Source organism: Camelus bactrianus, chromosome 9 (genome assembly GCF_048773025.1).
Source record: "Camelus bactrianus isolate YW-2024 breed Bactrian camel chromosome 9, ASM4877302v1, whole genome shotgun sequence".
Lineage (NCBI taxonomy): Eukaryota > Metazoa > Chordata > Mammalia > Artiodactyla > Camelidae > Camelus > Camelus bactrianus.
In genome coordinates this window covers 12,158,833-12,176,117 of record NC_133547.1, presented here as the reverse complement: position 1 = coordinate 12,176,117, position 17,285 = coordinate 12,158,833, and the positions used below count along the sequence as shown (strand labels likewise).

Below are 17,285 nucleotides of genomic sequence, written 5' to 3'. Positions count from 1 at the left end.
CTCTGTTGTATAATAATAACCAGCCCTTATACAGTGTTACTGTTACTAGGCCTTGTTCTAAGTAATTGATATGCACATGTCTCATTTAATGCTCAAAAAATAACACTGCCAGAATTTTTCTACCTCCAATTCATGGGTGGGAAAACTGAGCCACAGTAAAGGGAAGGAACTTTTCCAAGATACAAAGTAACTGGCAGAGGCAGGATTTGAATATATACTCAGTCCAGCCTCAAAGCTTGGTCTAACCCATTAACTCCCCCTATATATCTAATTCAATGCCTCCTTCTCTCTCTTCACTGTCTGTCTGTGTTTCATTCCATTTCTCTTTCATCCCTCTCTTTATGCCTCCCTTTTCTCTCTGTTGCTCAGTTCCTGGTTTTGTCTCTGTCCATGTCTAATTCCATCTTTCTTTTTCTAGCAAGCATTCAGGCCAGGGTCTTTCTGTCTGTCTCTGTCTCAAGCAGTCTCTTTGTTTTGAATGAAAAATGAAATCTACCACTTATCTTGATAAAATTAGCAATGCAGGATCATTGGTTAAAGCTTGAAAAATATAGACATAATATAAGGGAGGAAAAAACCCACCCATAACTTCACCACCCACCTCTCTCCCCTCACCCCAGCTCTGGAACAATTTTTCCCATGTGTAGAAATGTTAAACATATTTATTTGTGCATATGTTTTCTGATTATCAAAGTAACACATTCATTATAAAGATACAGTCAATACAAAAACATACAACTTGGAGAGTTAAAGTCTTGAATCCCACTTCCTGGACGTAATCTTTTTAGTCATCAGTTACTATTCCTCTTTTTTTTTTTTTCTCTCTCTCTCTCTCTCTTTCGATGAACAATTTCTCTCAAATTGAAACCAGGCTGTATAAAGTTTAGCAGCTTGCTTTTCGTGTCTTACCATTATCTCTTTTTTTTTCTTTTTCTTTTTTAACATTTTTTATTGATTTATAATCATTTTACAATGTTGTGTCAAAGTCCAGTGTAGAGCACAATTTTTCAGTTATACATGAACATATATATATTCATTGTCACATTTTTTTCTCTGTGAGCTACCATAAGATCTTGTGTATATTTCCCTGTGCTATACAGTATAATCTTGTTTATCTATTCTACAATTTTGAAATCCCATCTATCCTTTCCCACCCTCCGCCCCCTTGGCAACCACAAGTTTGTATTCTATGTCTGTGAGTCTATTTCTGTTTTGTATTTATGCTTTGTTTTTTTTGTTTTTGTTTTTGTTTTTGTTTTTTAGATTCCACATATGAGCGATCTCATATGGTATTTTTCTTTCTCTTTACCATTATCTCTTGTTTGCATTCCCCCACATCTTTAGTTATATTGTATCAGTGAAGGTCCCTGCAGGAAACAGATGGCCCAGTCAGTTTAGGGTAACTTGAGGTGGGTTTAATACCAGGAGTATTTACAAACGGATTGGATAGTGAAGGAAACAGATGAGGAGTAGTGCAAGGCCTTGGGACCCACATGCATGAGGGTCTATCATCTGTAGGCCTGAACAAAAGGGAGGGAAGGGAGTGGTTACTTGACCTGGAAGGGAGGGGTCAGGTACACAGGTGGAGGACACAGAGAGGTAGTGGTTGCCCTGAATGAAGGAAGCCTGGGGAGTAAATACTCTAACACTCTCCTTCTCTTCTCTCTGGCCCTACTCCTAGGCTCCCCATTGGCTGCACCCAACAGAAGCCAAAGGCCAGCTTCCTGGGGCCCAGAGGTGGGTGGAGAAGTGGGAGGGGCAAAAGGGAGACATCCCACCTATACCACTAGTAAGGCTTCCATTCTAACAGGATTATTGAATAACCATCCCCTATTGGTGAACATGAATGTTCTTTTCAGTGTTTTGTTAAAGTCATGGTTCTCAAGGCTAGGGGTGAGAAAGGAAGTAATTTTTCATTCTTTTAACAGTATCTTTCATAGGGCTGAAGTTTTATATTTTTCCATCTCATTGATTTTCTTCTTTTATGGATGATGCTTTCATGATTTTAATAAGTCATCACCTTGGTCCCTTACATTTTCTCCTATTTTACATTCTAGGAGTTTTATAGTTCTGCACTTCACGTTTAGGTCTATGATACGTTTTAAGTTAATTTTTGTGAAATGTGTAAGGTCTGTATCTAGGTTTTTTTTTTTTTCCCCTACGTGAAAGTTCTTTCAATACCATTTGTTGGAAAGACTATCTTCTCATCATTGAATTGCCTTTGTTCCTTTCTTAAAGACCAGTTGACTTTATTTGCATGGGTCTATTCCTGAGCTTTCTATTCTGTTCCATTGATTTGTCTATCCTTTCATTAATATCACACTGTTTTGATTAGTGTAGCTTTATAGTAAGTCTTGAAAGTCAGAGAGTGTCAGTCCTCCAACTTTGCTCTTCTCCTTTAATATTGTGAAAGCTATTCTGGGCTTTTTGGATCGCTGTATAAACTTTTACTTTGTCAATATTTACAAATTAACTTGCTGGGATTTTAATTGGATTGCAAGGAATCTATAGATTAAGTTGGGAAGAACTGACATCTTGACAATATTGAGTCTTCCTATCCAAGTTCATAGAGTATTTTCATTTTTAGATGTTCTTTTATTTCTTTCATCAGTCTTCCTCATATAGATCGTGTTCAGTATTTGTTAGATTTGTACTTAAGCATTTCATTTTTGGGTGGTGCTGATGTAAATGGTCCTTTTTTTTAATTTCAAACTCAAATTGTTTATTGCTATTATACAAGAAAGAAATGGACCTTTGTATATTAACCTTTATCTGGCAACATTGCTATAATCACTTATGATTCAGAAATATGTTTTTAAATGCATAATATTAAATACACAGGACTATGAAGGAAACTGACTATATTGAAACACAGTTACCAAAACATAAAAGCAATTTTGTGATAAGTAATACATATGCCTTTTTATTAATGTATTAAGTAACAAGATATTGCAATGAGTTTAATAACTACTATACTTTTGTGGTAGTAATGAGAGTAAATGATATTTCAAGATGTGTGCCACATCGCTAACATGTTATGAAATATTTATGACTCCTTTTAGTGACAAAGTCACAGATTCTGCTAATACTATTGTGGTTTGTTACTTACATTCATCATGGAAAGAAATGCTAAATTTCAGTTAAGGTTAGTGAAGATGGAAATGCAGCTTTTTCTCATGTAAGTTCACCCTCTCCTGAATCCTATCATGGGGTGGTCCACGAACCCCAGGTTAAGCTAGATTTGCAGCAGTTAAACAGAATGAAGTAGATCTATATGCACTGACATGGAAAAACTTTCAAGGCATATTACAGAGTGAAAAAAGTAAATTGCTGAACAATACACATGGTGTGACACTCCTTGTGTTTATAAGTACTCACACATGCAAAAGCAATTCAGTGGAGAAAAATCGCCTATTCAACAAATAGTGCTGGAGTAATTGGACACCCATAGGCTAAAAAAATGAACCTTGACCTAAACCTCACATTAAAATAAAAATTAACTCAATATGTGACATGGACTTAAACATAAATTATAAAGCTATAAAACTTTGAGAAAGAATTATGAAAAACCTCTTCAGGCAATAGGAGGTGCTGGAAGCAGATTGAGGGAGGAAGGAAAGCAAAGTTGGAGTATTTATTCTCCCTTCTGGTTCCCTCCTGGCAGGGATAAGATCTGACAGTGGCTGGGTTCCTCTGTCTCCAGCCACACATCTCACCTAGGATGGTAACAGCTCTCCGTGTTGCCAGCCTCCAGGTGCATCACCGCCCTTTGTTGATTTCATTAATCCTACCCACTTTTTCCCAGGTTAAACATTTGAATAGGTCCCCTGCTTCCTGTACATATCGTTTTTTCCGGAGTTTGTTTAATTGAAATTTTTACTGAGATCATTGTAAGGTATCTCTGGGAAGCACATGGGAACCGAGGAGATGATCATGCATGCTGTTATAAGAAATAATACAAAGAGATCCTGTACACTCTACCCAGCTTCCCCCAGTGGTCGCATCTTACAAAATTACAATATTACAACCAGGAAATTGAAGGATACAATCCACCCGTCTTATTCAGATAGCCCCTAGATGTTCATCTAAATTGTTGCATGTATCAATTGTTCATTCCTGTTTCATACCAGACTTTGCTTAATCGTTCACCCTTTGAAGGACCTCTGGGCTGTTTCTACTTTTCGGCTATTACTAATAATGCTGCAATGAACATTTGTGTTCAGATGACTGTGTGGACATCAGTTTTCATTTCTCTGGAATAAATACCCAGGAGTTCAATTGCTGGGTTGATGTGCAGTTGCATGTTTAGTTTTACAAGAAGCTGCCAAACTGTTTTTTGGAGGGGCTGTACAATTTTTACATTCCTGCAGGTCACTTATGAGGGATCCAGTTTCTAGATTGTTTTTTAAGTTTTGCTCACAAATAAGTTCCCCAGAGCTTTTTTTGTTGTTGCTATTGTCTCCTAAATTCTTGAAGCAGTTTTCTTTTAATAGAGTAAACATCTCAAACAGTGGATCTCAAGAAACTTTTCTGCGAGGATGATATTTGTCTTTGTCCAGTTGGGCTGCTTATAACAAAATACCACAGACTGGGGAGCTTAAAAACAACAGAAATTTATTTCTTACAGTTCTGGAGCCACGATCAAGGCACCAGCATGGTCAGGTAAGAGCTCTCTTCCAGGTGACAAAATTCTCATTTGGTCCTCACATGGTGGAAGGGGGCGAGGGAGCTCTGTGAGGTCTCTTTTTAGGAGGACTAATCCCATTTTTGAGGGCTCCATCTCATGCCTTAATCACCTCCTAAAGACCTCCACCTCCTAATACCATCACCTTTGTTGGTTAGGATTTCAACATAACAATTTTTGAGGGGACATTCAAACCACAGCAGCCTGTATTAAATGTAATTTGTGATTGCACCTAACTCAAGCAAATAACCTGCATTGCAGTGCCCAGAGTTGAATCACTGATTATTGAGAACTTGCATCTGGTACTTTCCTGTGTCCAATCCCACTGCATTCCACTCTTCCTGCCGTTATCAATTTTACTTCCAGTTCTTCAGTCTTTGAAGACACGTGGTTTCACTTCAGCCCCATCATGTGTATCAGGACACTTTTGGTAGCAAAAATAAAAAACAAACAAACCAAAAGTCCAACTCAAGCTGGCTTGAACAATGGAGAACTTATGGACTTATAAAACTTAGAAGTCCAAAATTAAGGTGAGGCTGCAGGTAAAGTTTGATCCTGTAAGACATAGTGAAACTCCCAATTTTGTTTTATCTTGTTTTTTATCTTTCAGGTCTCCCTTCCACTGGTGGGAAGACTGCTTACCCTTATAATTCCAAGATGAGTGCTAGTGATTCCCCTGGCTTCACACTTCATCCTTCTCCAGTAGGAAGAAGATAGCGTCTTTCTCCCAGGAAGTCCAGGATTGAGATTCATTCTGATTAGATTGGCTTAAGTCAAATCCCCAACCCCAAACCCAATCACCGTGGCCAGAGAGATGAACTAAAGTAAATGGCTGCAGCCAGGTCACATACCCCAATCCCAGGAATGCGGGGGGGGTGGTCAAGTCACCTTCCTAAAACCATTTGGATCTGCAGTCAAAGTGGGGGATGCTGGGATGGGTGAGGGGAGAGGTAACAGAAGCTTGGAAAGTTTGCTGCATGGACACTTTGGAGGAAACTCTTCTAATGTTTCAGCAGAATTTCTCACGTGCTTTTTCAGAGTGCTTATGTTTCAACAACTTTGATGTTTCTTAAAACTTCTATGCCTTGGAATAGGAAAATATACACTGAAAAACAAAATAAGTTTCTCATATTAATGCTGAGGAAGACATATACCTGAAAAACAGCCATTACTTTCCTGCAATTATCAATATTTATTAATGAACTTAATTATAATTAATTAAAGGTGGTCTCATATAGGAAGCTTGGCTGAACGTGCCCTGAACATACCTAAGCTATTCTGCACATGGATAGATCTGTCTATATAGATGAGAAATGGCAACACTAACCCAGACAGCCTGGGATCATATCTACAAGCTGTGTGATCTTGGGCAGACTCACAGCCTCTCTGTGCCTCAGTTTCCTCATCTATAAAATGTCAGCCAGTGAGAGGACCTACCTCACAGTGTTGCTGGGAAGAATAAAGCAGTAAATATGTGAGAAGAGCTTAAAGCAGTGCCAAGCACACAAGAAGTGCTCAGTATGTATTAGCTATAATTATTATTGACAATGGTTGAGAAAAACATGTCTGCAATTCCAACTTTCAACAGCAAACTAACAATAGTTTTATAATTGGTAAAGGCATAAATATCACTTAATAACAGACTAAGGAGGCCAGAGAGAGCTTGTCTAAGGTCTTGATGAGGAAAAAACCTGAGAAAACAGAGGAGAGCAATATTCATGCAAAGAACAAGATATAAAAAGACAGGGAGAGAAAGACAGGATATAATGACAAGAAAAGAGTGATTGAAGAGAGAGCACAAGAAACCCTAGTATGAACTCCTGCAGGGCAGGCACTTGTATGGGGACCTCTGCCATGTTTGCAGCTTCCAACAGGAGGAAATAGTCTGTTTTCAGTTCACTCTTAGAGTGTGAAAGAAAGAAAAACACACAGAAAAGATAAACAGAATCCTCAAAATGAACAGTAGTAATTGACCCAGGAGAGAGGGTCCGAGCAAAGTCATTGTTGACACTGTCGCACAAGCAGGTAAAGTCATCACACACTGGCCAGGATCCCACCCGGCCAGCAGCCAGCAATGGATGACGTTGGGAAACAACCTGCATGGGGAAGCCCGGCTGCTCATCATTCTCAGCCCCTCACTTAAGAGCCACCATGGAGGGTGCAGGTACCACTGTCCCAGGTGGACAACAATCTGGACACCACCCGGGACACCACCCAGGGGACACTGGAAGGCAGGCCCTGCTGCAGCAAGTGGCACCGAAGACACATGGTAGGTGAGGAGTGAGGGGAGAGAGGCTGAAGGTAGGAGTAGGTGTCCGGGCCCATCCTGTCTCTCCCCCTGAGAGGGCTCAGTGCCCGCCCTCTGAGCGTCAATCCCTCTGCGAGTCTGACCAGAGGCAGGGGCTTGGACTTGGGGGCTTTCTCCTTGGGCTCCCTGACGTCTGTCGCCTCTTGCAGGAGCAGAGATGGGGCCGAGTGGCGCAGCCGCGGTGGCCATGGGGCTGTGGGTCTTGGTGACAGCGGGCGTGGCGGTGGACCCCGGTGTGGAGGCTCCCGGGCGCTGCCTCCTCTCCCAATACCGCTCCCTGGATCCCCGGGCACTGGAGGCAGCCAAGGCCCTGAGGAACCGCTATGTGAGTGATGCCCACACGCCTCTGTCCCCCGGACCCTGGGCCCCCGGGTCCCGAGACGACAACCTTTGTCCCGAGGGGCCCTCTTGTCCTAGCGTCCAGCAGGCGCATCCTGGATCTCGGGGTCCAGAATTCAGATCACATCTTTCCAGCCGCCCTGGTGGTCAGCTCATACCGGGCCTTAGTGGCTGTCACAGAGGGGCGCCCCCTTCAGGTGGACTCGGCTCCACGTCCCGGCGCAGGATCCGCACCTGGAGCGCAGGTGCATTTCAGGCCTGCCTCGCGCCTTCAGAGAGCTCTCTGGTCAGGACACGATGAGCACAACCTTGAGGGCCAGTTCCGATCCACGTGCAGGAATCCGCGAGGATCCCCAGCATCATCCCGGCCCTTGTCCCGCAGGAGGAAGAGACGCTGAGCTGGAGGCCGCGCAACTGCTCGTTCCACCCGAGGAGGAACCCTCCGCCGCCGTCGGTGAGGCCCGCGGCCGGCAGGGGCTTGGGGACTTGGGCCCCGAGCGCGGCCCCATCTAACTGCCGCTCGGTCCCCGCAGTCCTGCGCCCGACTCCGCCTGGTGGCCCGCGGCCTCGCCGACGCCCAGGCCGTGCTGAGCAGCCTGCCGAGCCCGGAGCTGTTCCCCGGCGTCGGCCCGACCCTGGAGCTGCTGACGGCCGCGGGGCGGGACGTGGCGGCCTGCGTGAGTGCCGGTCCCGCCCTGGCCCCGCACCCCTCCCAGCTCGCTCGGTGTCCCCTAATCCGGGCTTGGGTCTGCGGCTGGGAGGGTGAGGGGCGGAGCCACCTGGGAGGGAGGCTCCGTTCTTCGCCGTCTTCAAGTTACGTGCGGTTCCCCTCCAGCTCCAGCTGGTCCGGCCAGGCTCCTGGAGGAAGTCCCCGCGGCCGCCCAGGAGGCGTCACAAAACTCGCAGAGCTGTGAGTGGAGCGGGCGGTCAAGCGGTTAGACCGCAGGGAGGACGGTGTGAGGCTGAGACGGGCCGGGCGCGCGCCTTGGAGCGGTGACGGAGTGCAGGGGGGGGCCCTGACTCAGCCCGGCTCTGCCTCCTTCCCGGGTTCCAGGAGTCGCCTCGGTGTCATGAAGCCAGAGTCATCTTCAACTTCCTGCGCCTGCTCGCGTGGGACCTGCGGCTGGTGGCAAACTCGGGACCTTGTCTGTGATCCCGCCGCGGCCCCGCCTGGGACCCGAAGCTGCGAGGTCGCCTGGCTGCGGGCGCCGCCCTCCTCCGCTGCCCCATTGGACCCGGCGGGTCTCTCAGCCTCCACCCGCCTGCGCTGGTGCCAGAGGCGCCCTTTTCCCAGGGCCAGAACCAGTTCCCCCTGGAAGCCGCTCTATTTCCGTGGGAAGTGTCGCCCTAAGATCTTCCAGGGCCCCGGGCTGGCAGGAAAAGACTGGATTCCGTGTCGACCTTGGTCGTTGACCACCACGTACCATGGACCAGTTTCTACTTCTGTGGTTACAGAAACCTCCCTGTCCCTTGACAGGTTCCAACGCCTGCTTTGAACCTTCAGTGCCCGCTTTGACATTCCATGAATATGGGACTGTTGGATCTCTCTGCTGGGGAGACCTCATTCCATGAGGGACTGGGCAAGAGTCCTTCTGTTAAGTAGTTTTTTGAATTCCGTTACTTTTGTGTGTTTTGTATTTATGAAGTTCCTATGTATATTTGCTCTTTTGTCTTCTTGGGTTAATTTATCGCCAGTTATTAAATATTATTGCATTTGCATTGGTTGTTTCTCTGTGATCATTTTGAGGGTGACTGTACAGCACAAAATGCTGAGAGGGAAATCAGGTGACCTGAGTTTCAGTTCTGCCCCTGACACTTAATTGTGTACCCAGCCTCCGTTTAGTCTTCTATGCCATGATATTATTACACGTCCCTTGCCATGAGTAATACACATTGAAATAGTGCTCGTGAAGCTTCCAGCTGAAGTCACAGAATGATCTTAATAAATGGTCTCCATGAAATAATCACACACATAAAAGTGCAAACAATTGTACTTTTTACATTCATCGAGATCTGGGCAGGATGGGTAATCTTTGTGGCCAACTGCAAAGCCTGTTTCCCAAGATCACACAGCTAGTGAGGAGCCCCCAAGTCTTCAGCTCTCGATCACATGTTCCTAACCACTCCCTGAGCTTTCTTTCTAAGAAAGACATTATGATGTCTAGGGATTTTGAGATAATAAGTTAATTTTCAAAATTCATTCTTGTTTCATTGTCTCCTCCCCTGAGGTAAGGCCTCCTCCAAGTGACAGAAACTGACCAGAACACCAGGAGTGACTTGCACATCCCTGCTATTGATTTTAAAACATTTTTGCGTATCAGACCTCAAAGATATTCCCCAACATGGATTTCAGTCTACCCTCTCCCTGGAATTAAAATGAGGGAAAGAGAGGGTGGGAGTAACAGTCAAAAAGGACTCAGCAACTTCTGTCCAAGAAATCCATCACTTCCAGGTCCAGGAGGTCTCGCTACAGTCAGGCTGGAGGGTGCAGTGGTTATTGCCTGATGCCAGGCAAAACTCAGTTAAAATCCTGCCCTCACTAGTTATTTGCTGTGTGACCTTGAACAAGTCTCTTAACCTCTCTGAGTCTCTAAACTTCCATCTGTATTTGACATGTAGGCAAAGCACAGTAAGTCCTTGGTGCTATTGTGGGTATTTAACCACGTTGTGGCCAAGCCTCTGTGACAGGGTGAGACATACACCAAAAGTGGGGGTGGCGGTGGTGTCTGTTTTCCTTTTGCACTGACTGTTCCCTTTTCGCAGAATGCTCCCCCTCGGATCTTCACAGAGCTCCCTCCCTCACTTCCTTTAGGTCTTTCCCTAAATGTCATTTCTCAGACACCTCATTTAATGCAAACTTCCTCCCGCACTCTGCTCTCATCCCTGTTTCATTTTTTCATTTTCTGTTATCTGACGTTCTCTGACACAATACACACCACAAGCCTAACTCCCCGACCTCCACTGTGTGTTCCTCCTCTCTAGTAAAAAGCTCCATGAAGGATTGTGGTATGTCTTTTTCTTTTTTCAGTGCTCTTGCCCTGGCACCTTGAACAGGGTCTGACCCAAAGTGGTGGCTGAATAAATATTTGGTGAACGAATGAAGGTGTTTGTCACAAACCAAGCTGGTTCCCTTGAAGGCTTGGTCGGCCCGCAATTCCAGAGCAGAGCCTCCTGTTCCTGGGTCCTTCTATGCCTGGACAATTAGAGATGTTAGTGCGGGCTCCCCTCCTCCCCCATTCCATCTTTGTCTGTACCAGGTTGCAAAAGGTGGGGAGGAGCTGGTCTTCTCTCTTAATGGGTGTGTTTTGCCTTCTGACTCTCTCTCCCCACCCCCAGCAGCACCCCCAGATCTTCTCCCATCACCTAAACAGCCTCCCACTTGGAAGGTCCAGGTTCTTCCCGGCAACTCCTTCTAGGCGTGCTCTTTCCCTCCACTCCCTGCACTGGGGCATCCTGCAGAAAGGAATCCCTCTGTCCCCTCCCCACTCCAGTCCTAGATCTAGCCTGGCCACTGCACAAGGCACCCCCATGTGGGGCTGCAGCTGCCCCAGCCTGGATTTTGTCTTCAGAACGCACTTTCTTGGAGGTGAGCCCTAATGGATGTCAGTTTCTCTTTCACTCAGCTGCTCACCTGGCTCCCAGGCCCCGCCCTGCTCTGGGCTTTCCTGCCTGGGCCTCCCTGGTGGCCGGTGTCACCCTCTAGCTGTGTTTTCACTTTTCCTACATCAGCTGGGATTGCCCAGCTGCACAGGCTAAAAGCGGCACCATGGAGCTCAGGCAGGAATTAGACCTCAGACGGAGCTGGAAGTTCAGACACTCGGACAGAGCAGCGGGCTGAGGTCCAGAAGAGAAGACTGGGGTCAGAGACGTCAAACAAGACTGAGAGATCTCAGGCGACAGCCTCGGAGTGGACACTTGATCCCCCACCTGCTGACAGAGACCAGAGACCAGAGACCAGGAATGAAGCTGGGTGAGCTCCGACATCATTGCCCGGGACCTGAGCCCCACAAAACGCCCTCCCCTCAGTCCCCAGTGACCTACGTCCCCTCACGTTCCTCTCCTTCCACAACACAGGCATGACCTCGGGCTGCCTGCTGGGGCTGTTGCTGATGACCGCAGCGCTGACCAGGACAGGAGCAGTTCCTGTCCCCTCACCCCTCAGGGCCCTCCCGGGCACAAGGGGCTGCCACCTGGCCCAGTTCAAGTCTCTGTCCCCACAAGAGCTGCAGGCCTTCAAGAGAGCCAAGGACGCCTTTGTGAGTGTCCCCCAGCCCCGCCTGCTGTGGGCTCCCCTCCACCCCCGCGCTGTGGGTGCCCGGGCTTCCTCTGCTCAAGGGGGACCTGCTCTCCCTTCACCGGCCCCTCGCCCTCCCCGCAGAGGGCTGAGCCCTGTCCTCCTGTGGTGGTCGTGCCTCTGCCGTCCTTTGGACCTTCACCTCCCCTCCTCCTGAGGTCGGCCTCCCTCCAGTCTCACCGGGGTCTCCCCTCGGTCGTGCTGTGGGCTGACCTTGCTCTTGCTCCCTAGGAAGAGTCACTCTTGCAGAAGGACTGGAACTGCAGCTCGCGCATCTTCCCCAGGACCCGGGACCTGAGGCAGCTGCAGGTGAGTCCGGAGAGTCAGGCCCACCTGCCCTCACCTGGCCCAGATCACCTGGCTCTGCAGGCGGCCCCTCCCCTCCTCCTCCTCCCGCCTCCTCCTCTCTCCGCCCTGCCCACCTGTCCCCGACCCCTTCCCCTCCGCTGACCACATCGGCTGTGCCTCTCCCCTGACCCTGACCTTCCCCTTCAACTGTCCCTGCCTGTGTCCTCCCCACCTGCCCCTCCTCCCTTGTCCTCTCTCACATGCAGCTCTCCCCTGCCCCTGTCTCCCCGCCTCAGGTGTGGGAGCGTCCCGTGGCCTTGAAGGCTGAGGTGGCCCTGACCCTGGCCGTCCTGGGGACCATGGCTAACTCATCCCTGGGCAGCACCCTGGACCAGCCCCTGCACACCCTGGGCCACATCCACTCCCAGCTCCAGGCTTGTGTGAGTGCTCGGGCCACCCGCAGCGTGTCTGGGCTCTGACCTCCTGAATGTCCCTCTCTGTCCCAGGCCCTTCCTCACCCCCTCACACCCCCCTCCTCTGCCCACAGGTCCCAGCTCAGCCCACAGCAGGCCCCAGGCCCCGGGACCGCCTCCACCACTGGCTGCACCGGCTCCAGGAGGCCCCGAAGAAGGTGAGTGACCGCGGTGGGGAAACTGATGTCTGGGAGCAGCTGGGCGCCCAGGCACGGGGACCACTGAGCCATTTCCCCTCCCACAGGAGTCCCAGGACTGCCTCGAGGCCTCTGTCATGTTCAACCTCTTCCGCCTCCTCACCCGGGACCTGAAATGTGTCGCCAGCGGACACCTGTGTGTCTGAGCCTGAGATCTACCTGCAACCTGTTCCAGCATCTTACATGTTATTTGTGTATTGATGCATCAGAACCATTTTCTTAATTTATTGCCTGCAAGTCACTATTTTTGTATTTATGTGTATGAATTCTCAAACTCAGACCCAATAAAATGTTTATTTTTCTACCTTTTGTAAAAATTTTGCAAATAAACAATGAGGAAAAGATGCTCTTTGTGGTCTGCGACTGCGTGTGTGAGGATTGGTCTACTTTTGCTGCCCTAACAAATTGTCCCAAACTGAGCATCTCAACACAAGTTGAATTCCTTCTCTCACGTTTCCACAGGGCAGTGATCGGGTGAGCTCGCCTGGTTCCCCTGCTGTGGGTCTCACAAGGCTGAGTCATAGTGCAGTTGGCTGGTTGTTTGGGAGGCTCTGGGAACCATCTGCTTGAAAACCCATCTAAGTTGTTGGCAGAATTCTGTTCCTTGTGGTGTCAGACTGATGTCCCATTTCCTTGCTGGCTGTGAAGGCCCATCCTTAACTCTTGGTGGTCTCTTTCTGGTCCTGGCACATGGACACTCTACCTCAGAGCCCGCGATGGTGGATCAGGTCCTCCTCATGCTTGGCAATCCCTCCCACTTCTCCTTCTGCCACATTCTCCTCTGCCTCCAGCCTGAGAATATTTTCTGCTTTTAAGAACTCATGTGTTTAGATTGGGCCCTCTCGGGTTCCCCGGGATAATCTCCATATTTTAAAGTTAATAAACCTTAATTACATCAGTACAGTCCCTTTGGCATGTAACATGAAATATTTATAGCTTCTAGGGATGGTCTGGGTATTTTTGTGGGATTATTATTCAGCCAAGCACAGTATATGTGTGATGGTGTGATGGTGTCACTAGGTTGCATTCTGTTACAAGTAAAGTAATAGTAACTAAAAATGCCTTAATAATGAGAATATTTAGTATAGTACAGGATAAGGTGCCTTGAGCAGCAGTGGCTGGAATATCTTCCTGCGTGGTCAGTAGACTTGATTCTTGGGTTGCTTTGGCCTCTGACCCACACACACCCTGGGTCAGTCTTACTCATGTCATTGCTTGTGTTCCTCTGAGCATTCCATGGCTGGCCCTCTGATTTGAACCCTCAGTACCTTTTTGGGATTCTGTGACTCTGTCACTCTTAGATCTCAGTCCCTGAGGGATTTGGGGATCACAGGTGTCAAGTCCCAGTTATGATACTTTGGATTCTGCTATCGATATGGCCTTGTGTTTGCAAGCCCTGGTACCTGCGGTATAATTCTCTTCTCCTGGTGTCAACTCATTTTTATTTATTAAGTGGTGTTACACTTACTAGTGTGAGTGAAGGGTAACCCAACTGTGGACTCGGACCTGAATTTGATACTCAGATGGAACATTGACCTGCCAAGTCACTTTTAGTAATACACTTGCCTTTCCTGGCCTCTAGAGTTCTTCATCTGAAAATAACTTAGGGATGCCTCTCTTTGAAACGTTCATTTATTCATCCATGCAACCATTCAGTGGTCTGTTCATTCTACATGGACAGTATTTCCTGGTTGCCTGTTAGTTGCCATTATTGGGGACACAGAGCCACAGGCTCTGGTCCTCAGGGAGTTTCAGACTGGGAAGCTGGTCATCAAAGTTTGAGGAATAGAAAGGAGGTCGATGTGCTGGAGTCCAGAGCTCCGCAGAAGGGCTGGGAGTGAGGTTAGACAGGTAGACAGAGACCAGGGCCTTTGGGTCTGTGAGCTCTTTAAGTACTGGGATATTCCTGGACGATACATAGGGAATCACTGCAAAGTTTTAAGCAAAGAAGCAACTGCTCCATGTATGTTTCTAAAAGTTCAGGCCTCGGAAGAGGAGAGCTAACTGGAGTGCCTAAGAATGGGTGAGGGAGTTTGTGTGTGAGGTGATGGTGGTACGTATTCATGTAAAGAGGGTCTTCTGTAGATTAGAAACCATATACATTAAGCAATTAGTATCTCACCTGACGGACAGAAGTATCTCAATACAATAAAGGAGATGGTATGAATTTAGTGGCTAAAAATGCAAACCCTGAGGTCAGAGAGATCTTAGAATCCCAACTTCTGCTCACTTCGTTACTGTATGACCTGGCGAGTCAGCTAAACTTTTCATTTCCAGTCAGTACAATAGTTCTAATATCCTTCCTCGTCGGGTGGTTGTGGGAATTAAATGTGTTAAATCTTGTCAAGTACTCAAGCACAGACCCTGGCACAACATAAGGACTCATTATTAAATCAATTTATCATCATTAAAAATTTTTTCTAACATGTGAGCTGTCAAATAAGAGAGGAAGCTTTATCCAAAGGCCCTATCTCTAAAATGGATAAAAGAGACACAGTTGTCAGCTCAACAAAAATTTCTCATGAGGTTCTTTTTGGCACAGCCCCTCCCCCACATCCTTTCGGGGTGAATCTTTATTGACCTAAACCAATCATGGGATTGGTTTGTGCAGACATGACTATGTGACTGCATCCGCCAGGATCCCAGCAGGATACCAAATGATCCAATGGGGTAAGGGATTTATTTAAGCAACAAAGTACAGATGAGGGGCATGGTTAAAGGAAACCGACAGAGGGAAGCCCCCAGGCCCAGCCAATAGCCAGAAGCCGTCACCATTCCTAAGCCACCAGAAGTGACATGGGAGGGAGTGGTTACTAGTCCCCCGACAGAGATTCTGGAATAACACTGCTGCCAGCCCACAGCCCAGCAGGGAAGTAGACAACAGAGTAAACACCCACCTGCTCTCTTCTCCCACCTCCAATCTTCTGCCGACACCTCCCCTTGCCGACCCCAGCTGGAAGACAGAAGGTCGGGGAGTCCCCACTGATGTAATCCTGGACCCAGAGCAGAGTGGAGAGTGAACCTAGAGGGAAAAGAGAGGACATGTGTCACAGTGATCCAATTTGGGCCCATGAGGAGGGGAATTTGGCCTGGAGGGAGGTAGATGCTCTCAGAAAGGTTTTATCGTGTTACGTGTGATAGGCTGAACAATGGCTTTCCCAAGGACACTCCTGTGCCAATCCTTGGAAACTGTAAATGCAACCTTATTTGGGGGAGGGAAAAAAAAACCCTCTTTGTCAATGTGATTAAATTAAGTATTTTGAGATGAGTGAGTTCACCCTGGATTATCAGGGTGAGACCTGAATGCTGTGACAAGCAGTCATTATGAGAGGCACAGAGGGAGATTACACATGCAGAAGGGGAGGTGGTAATGTTGTAACAGGGAAGAACAAATCTGACTCCATATTAGATCTGTTCCTTTAGCTCTAACCCTGTGCTCTGTTTCCTGGGCTTAGTCATGCTGGTTCTGCACCTTTTGTAGAAAAATGTTGCCTAGAGCCTGAAATATACAGGATAGCCTATTCTTAAGGCTCTGACCTTTAAGGATATAACACTTTCCCACTCATAGAAAGATGAAAAGTTGCAGAACAGAGAATAACATTTGTCTTGTTGGAGGTTTACGGGAACATGGTGACCTGACCTAGTGGACAGCTGTAAGAACAAAGGATTCAGACACCAAAAAGTTTGCAACAACGAACCACACCCACGTTCTTTTTTACTATAAGAGGAGCCTGAATTCTGACTTGGGTAACGTGGTTCTAGGCCACCATATTCTCAGTCTGCTGGCTTTTCAAATAAGGTCACTGTTTCTTGCCCCAACAACTTGTCTCTAAATGTACTGGCTTGTTGTGCAGTGAGCTTGGACTTGGTAATGATGTGACCAAGGAAGCAGAGGTTAGAGCTGTACAGCCACAAGCCAAGGAGTGCCAGCAGCCACCAGAAGCTGGAAAAGGCCAGGAATAGTTTCTCCCCTAGAGCCTCTGAAGGTAGCATGGCCTTGCTGATACATTGATTTTGGCCCAGGGATATTGATTTTGGCCTTCTGGCCTCATAAACATGAGAGAATAAATTTCTGTGGCTTTATGCATCAAAATTGGTGGTAATTTGTTACAGTAGCCACGGCAAACTTACACAGTTCATTACAGATATATGGACCTACTCTAGTCAATGCTGGCAGTAAGAGTGTGTTAAGTGGCTTATAGAAGGGTCAGGAAGGTTGAACAAACAGTTTCTGTGTTGACCATCAGGTATAACTTCAAGAGCCAAACCATGTACCAGGGCTTTTCAAGGGCCCACTACATTTCTAGGATCAGGATCCTGACTGCTTAATTAGAATTGGCTTCCACCACCATGATCAGGAAGGCAGCACAAACAGAGGTCAGTCACAATTATGGGACAACTGCCATCAGGAAACTGCTATGATCAGAAAACTACCACAGAAAGTGGACCCCTCCACAGTGATGGGGCCAGCAGAAGCAGGACTCCACCCCACGACCGTCATTCAAATCTTGCCTGAGTGCATCTGATTAGAGGAACCCAGATGTAACGCAGTTCCCAGCTGCACAGGAGTCAGAAATGTAGTTTCAAGCCTTTCAGCCCCTGCAAGTAGGACAGCACACAAGAGGAGAGCTGAAGTGAATGCAGAACACCAATGTACAATATTCAAGATAGGTTTCCTGATTGTTAATAGGAGATACTGTTG

General features: G+C 47.4%; 2 protein-coding genes across 2 annotated transcripts; both read left to right on the top strand.

The window, feature by feature from the left end:
• Positions 1-6,502: 6,502 nt before the first annotated feature.
• On the top strand, positions 6,503-9,015 carry LOC123614617 (interferon lambda-4-like). The gene is made up of 5 exons (XM_074371216.1): positions 6,503-7,317; positions 7,714-7,785; positions 7,865-8,008; positions 8,167-8,241; positions 8,386-9,015. The coding sequence occupies exons 1-5, from the start codon at positions 7,150-7,152 to the stop codon at positions 8,482-8,484; spliced, it is 558 nt and encodes a 185-aa protein (XP_074227317.1). The 5' UTR covers positions 6,503-7,149; the 3' UTR covers positions 8,485-9,015.
• A 2,392-nt stretch (positions 9,016-11,407) lies between these two features.
• Positions 11,408-12,729, top strand: LOC105082489 (interferon lambda-3-like). Its single transcript, XM_074371215.1, has 5 exons — positions 11,408-11,587; positions 11,857-11,934; positions 12,210-12,353; positions 12,461-12,544; positions 12,631-12,729. The coding sequence occupies exons 1-5, from the start codon at positions 11,408-11,410 to the stop codon at positions 12,727-12,729; spliced, it is 585 nt and encodes a 194-aa protein (XP_074227316.1).
• The last annotated feature ends 4,556 nt before the right edge of the window (positions 12,730-17,285 follow it).

Excerpts from the sequence above, each read along its gene's own strand:
- LOC105082489 (XM_074371215.1), top strand. The coding sequence starts at position 11,408 with ATGACCTCGGGCTGCCTGCTGGGGCTGTTGCTGATGACCGCAGCGCTG. Across the intron at positions 11,935-12,209 it reads GGGACCTGAGGCAGCTGCAG|GTGTGGGAGCGTCCCGTGGC; the intron begins GTGAGTCCGGAG and ends TCCCCGCCTCAG. Across the intron at positions 12,354-12,460 it reads ACTCCCAGCTCCAGGCTTGT|GTCCCAGCTCAGCCCACAGC; the intron begins GTGAGTGCTCGG and ends CTCTGCCCACAG.
- LOC123614617 (XM_074371216.1), top strand. The coding sequence starts at position 7,150 with ATGGGGCCGAGTGGCGCAGCCGCGGTGGCCATGGGGCTGTGGGTCTTG. Across the intron at positions 7,786-7,864 it reads GGAACCCTCCGCCGCCGTCG|TCCTGCGCCCGACTCCGCCT; the intron begins GTGAGGCCCGCG and ends CGGTCCCCGCAG. Across the intron at positions 8,242-8,385 it reads GTCACAAAACTCGCAGAGCT|GAGTCGCCTCGGTGTCATGA; the intron begins GTGAGTGGAGCG and ends CCCGGGTTCCAG.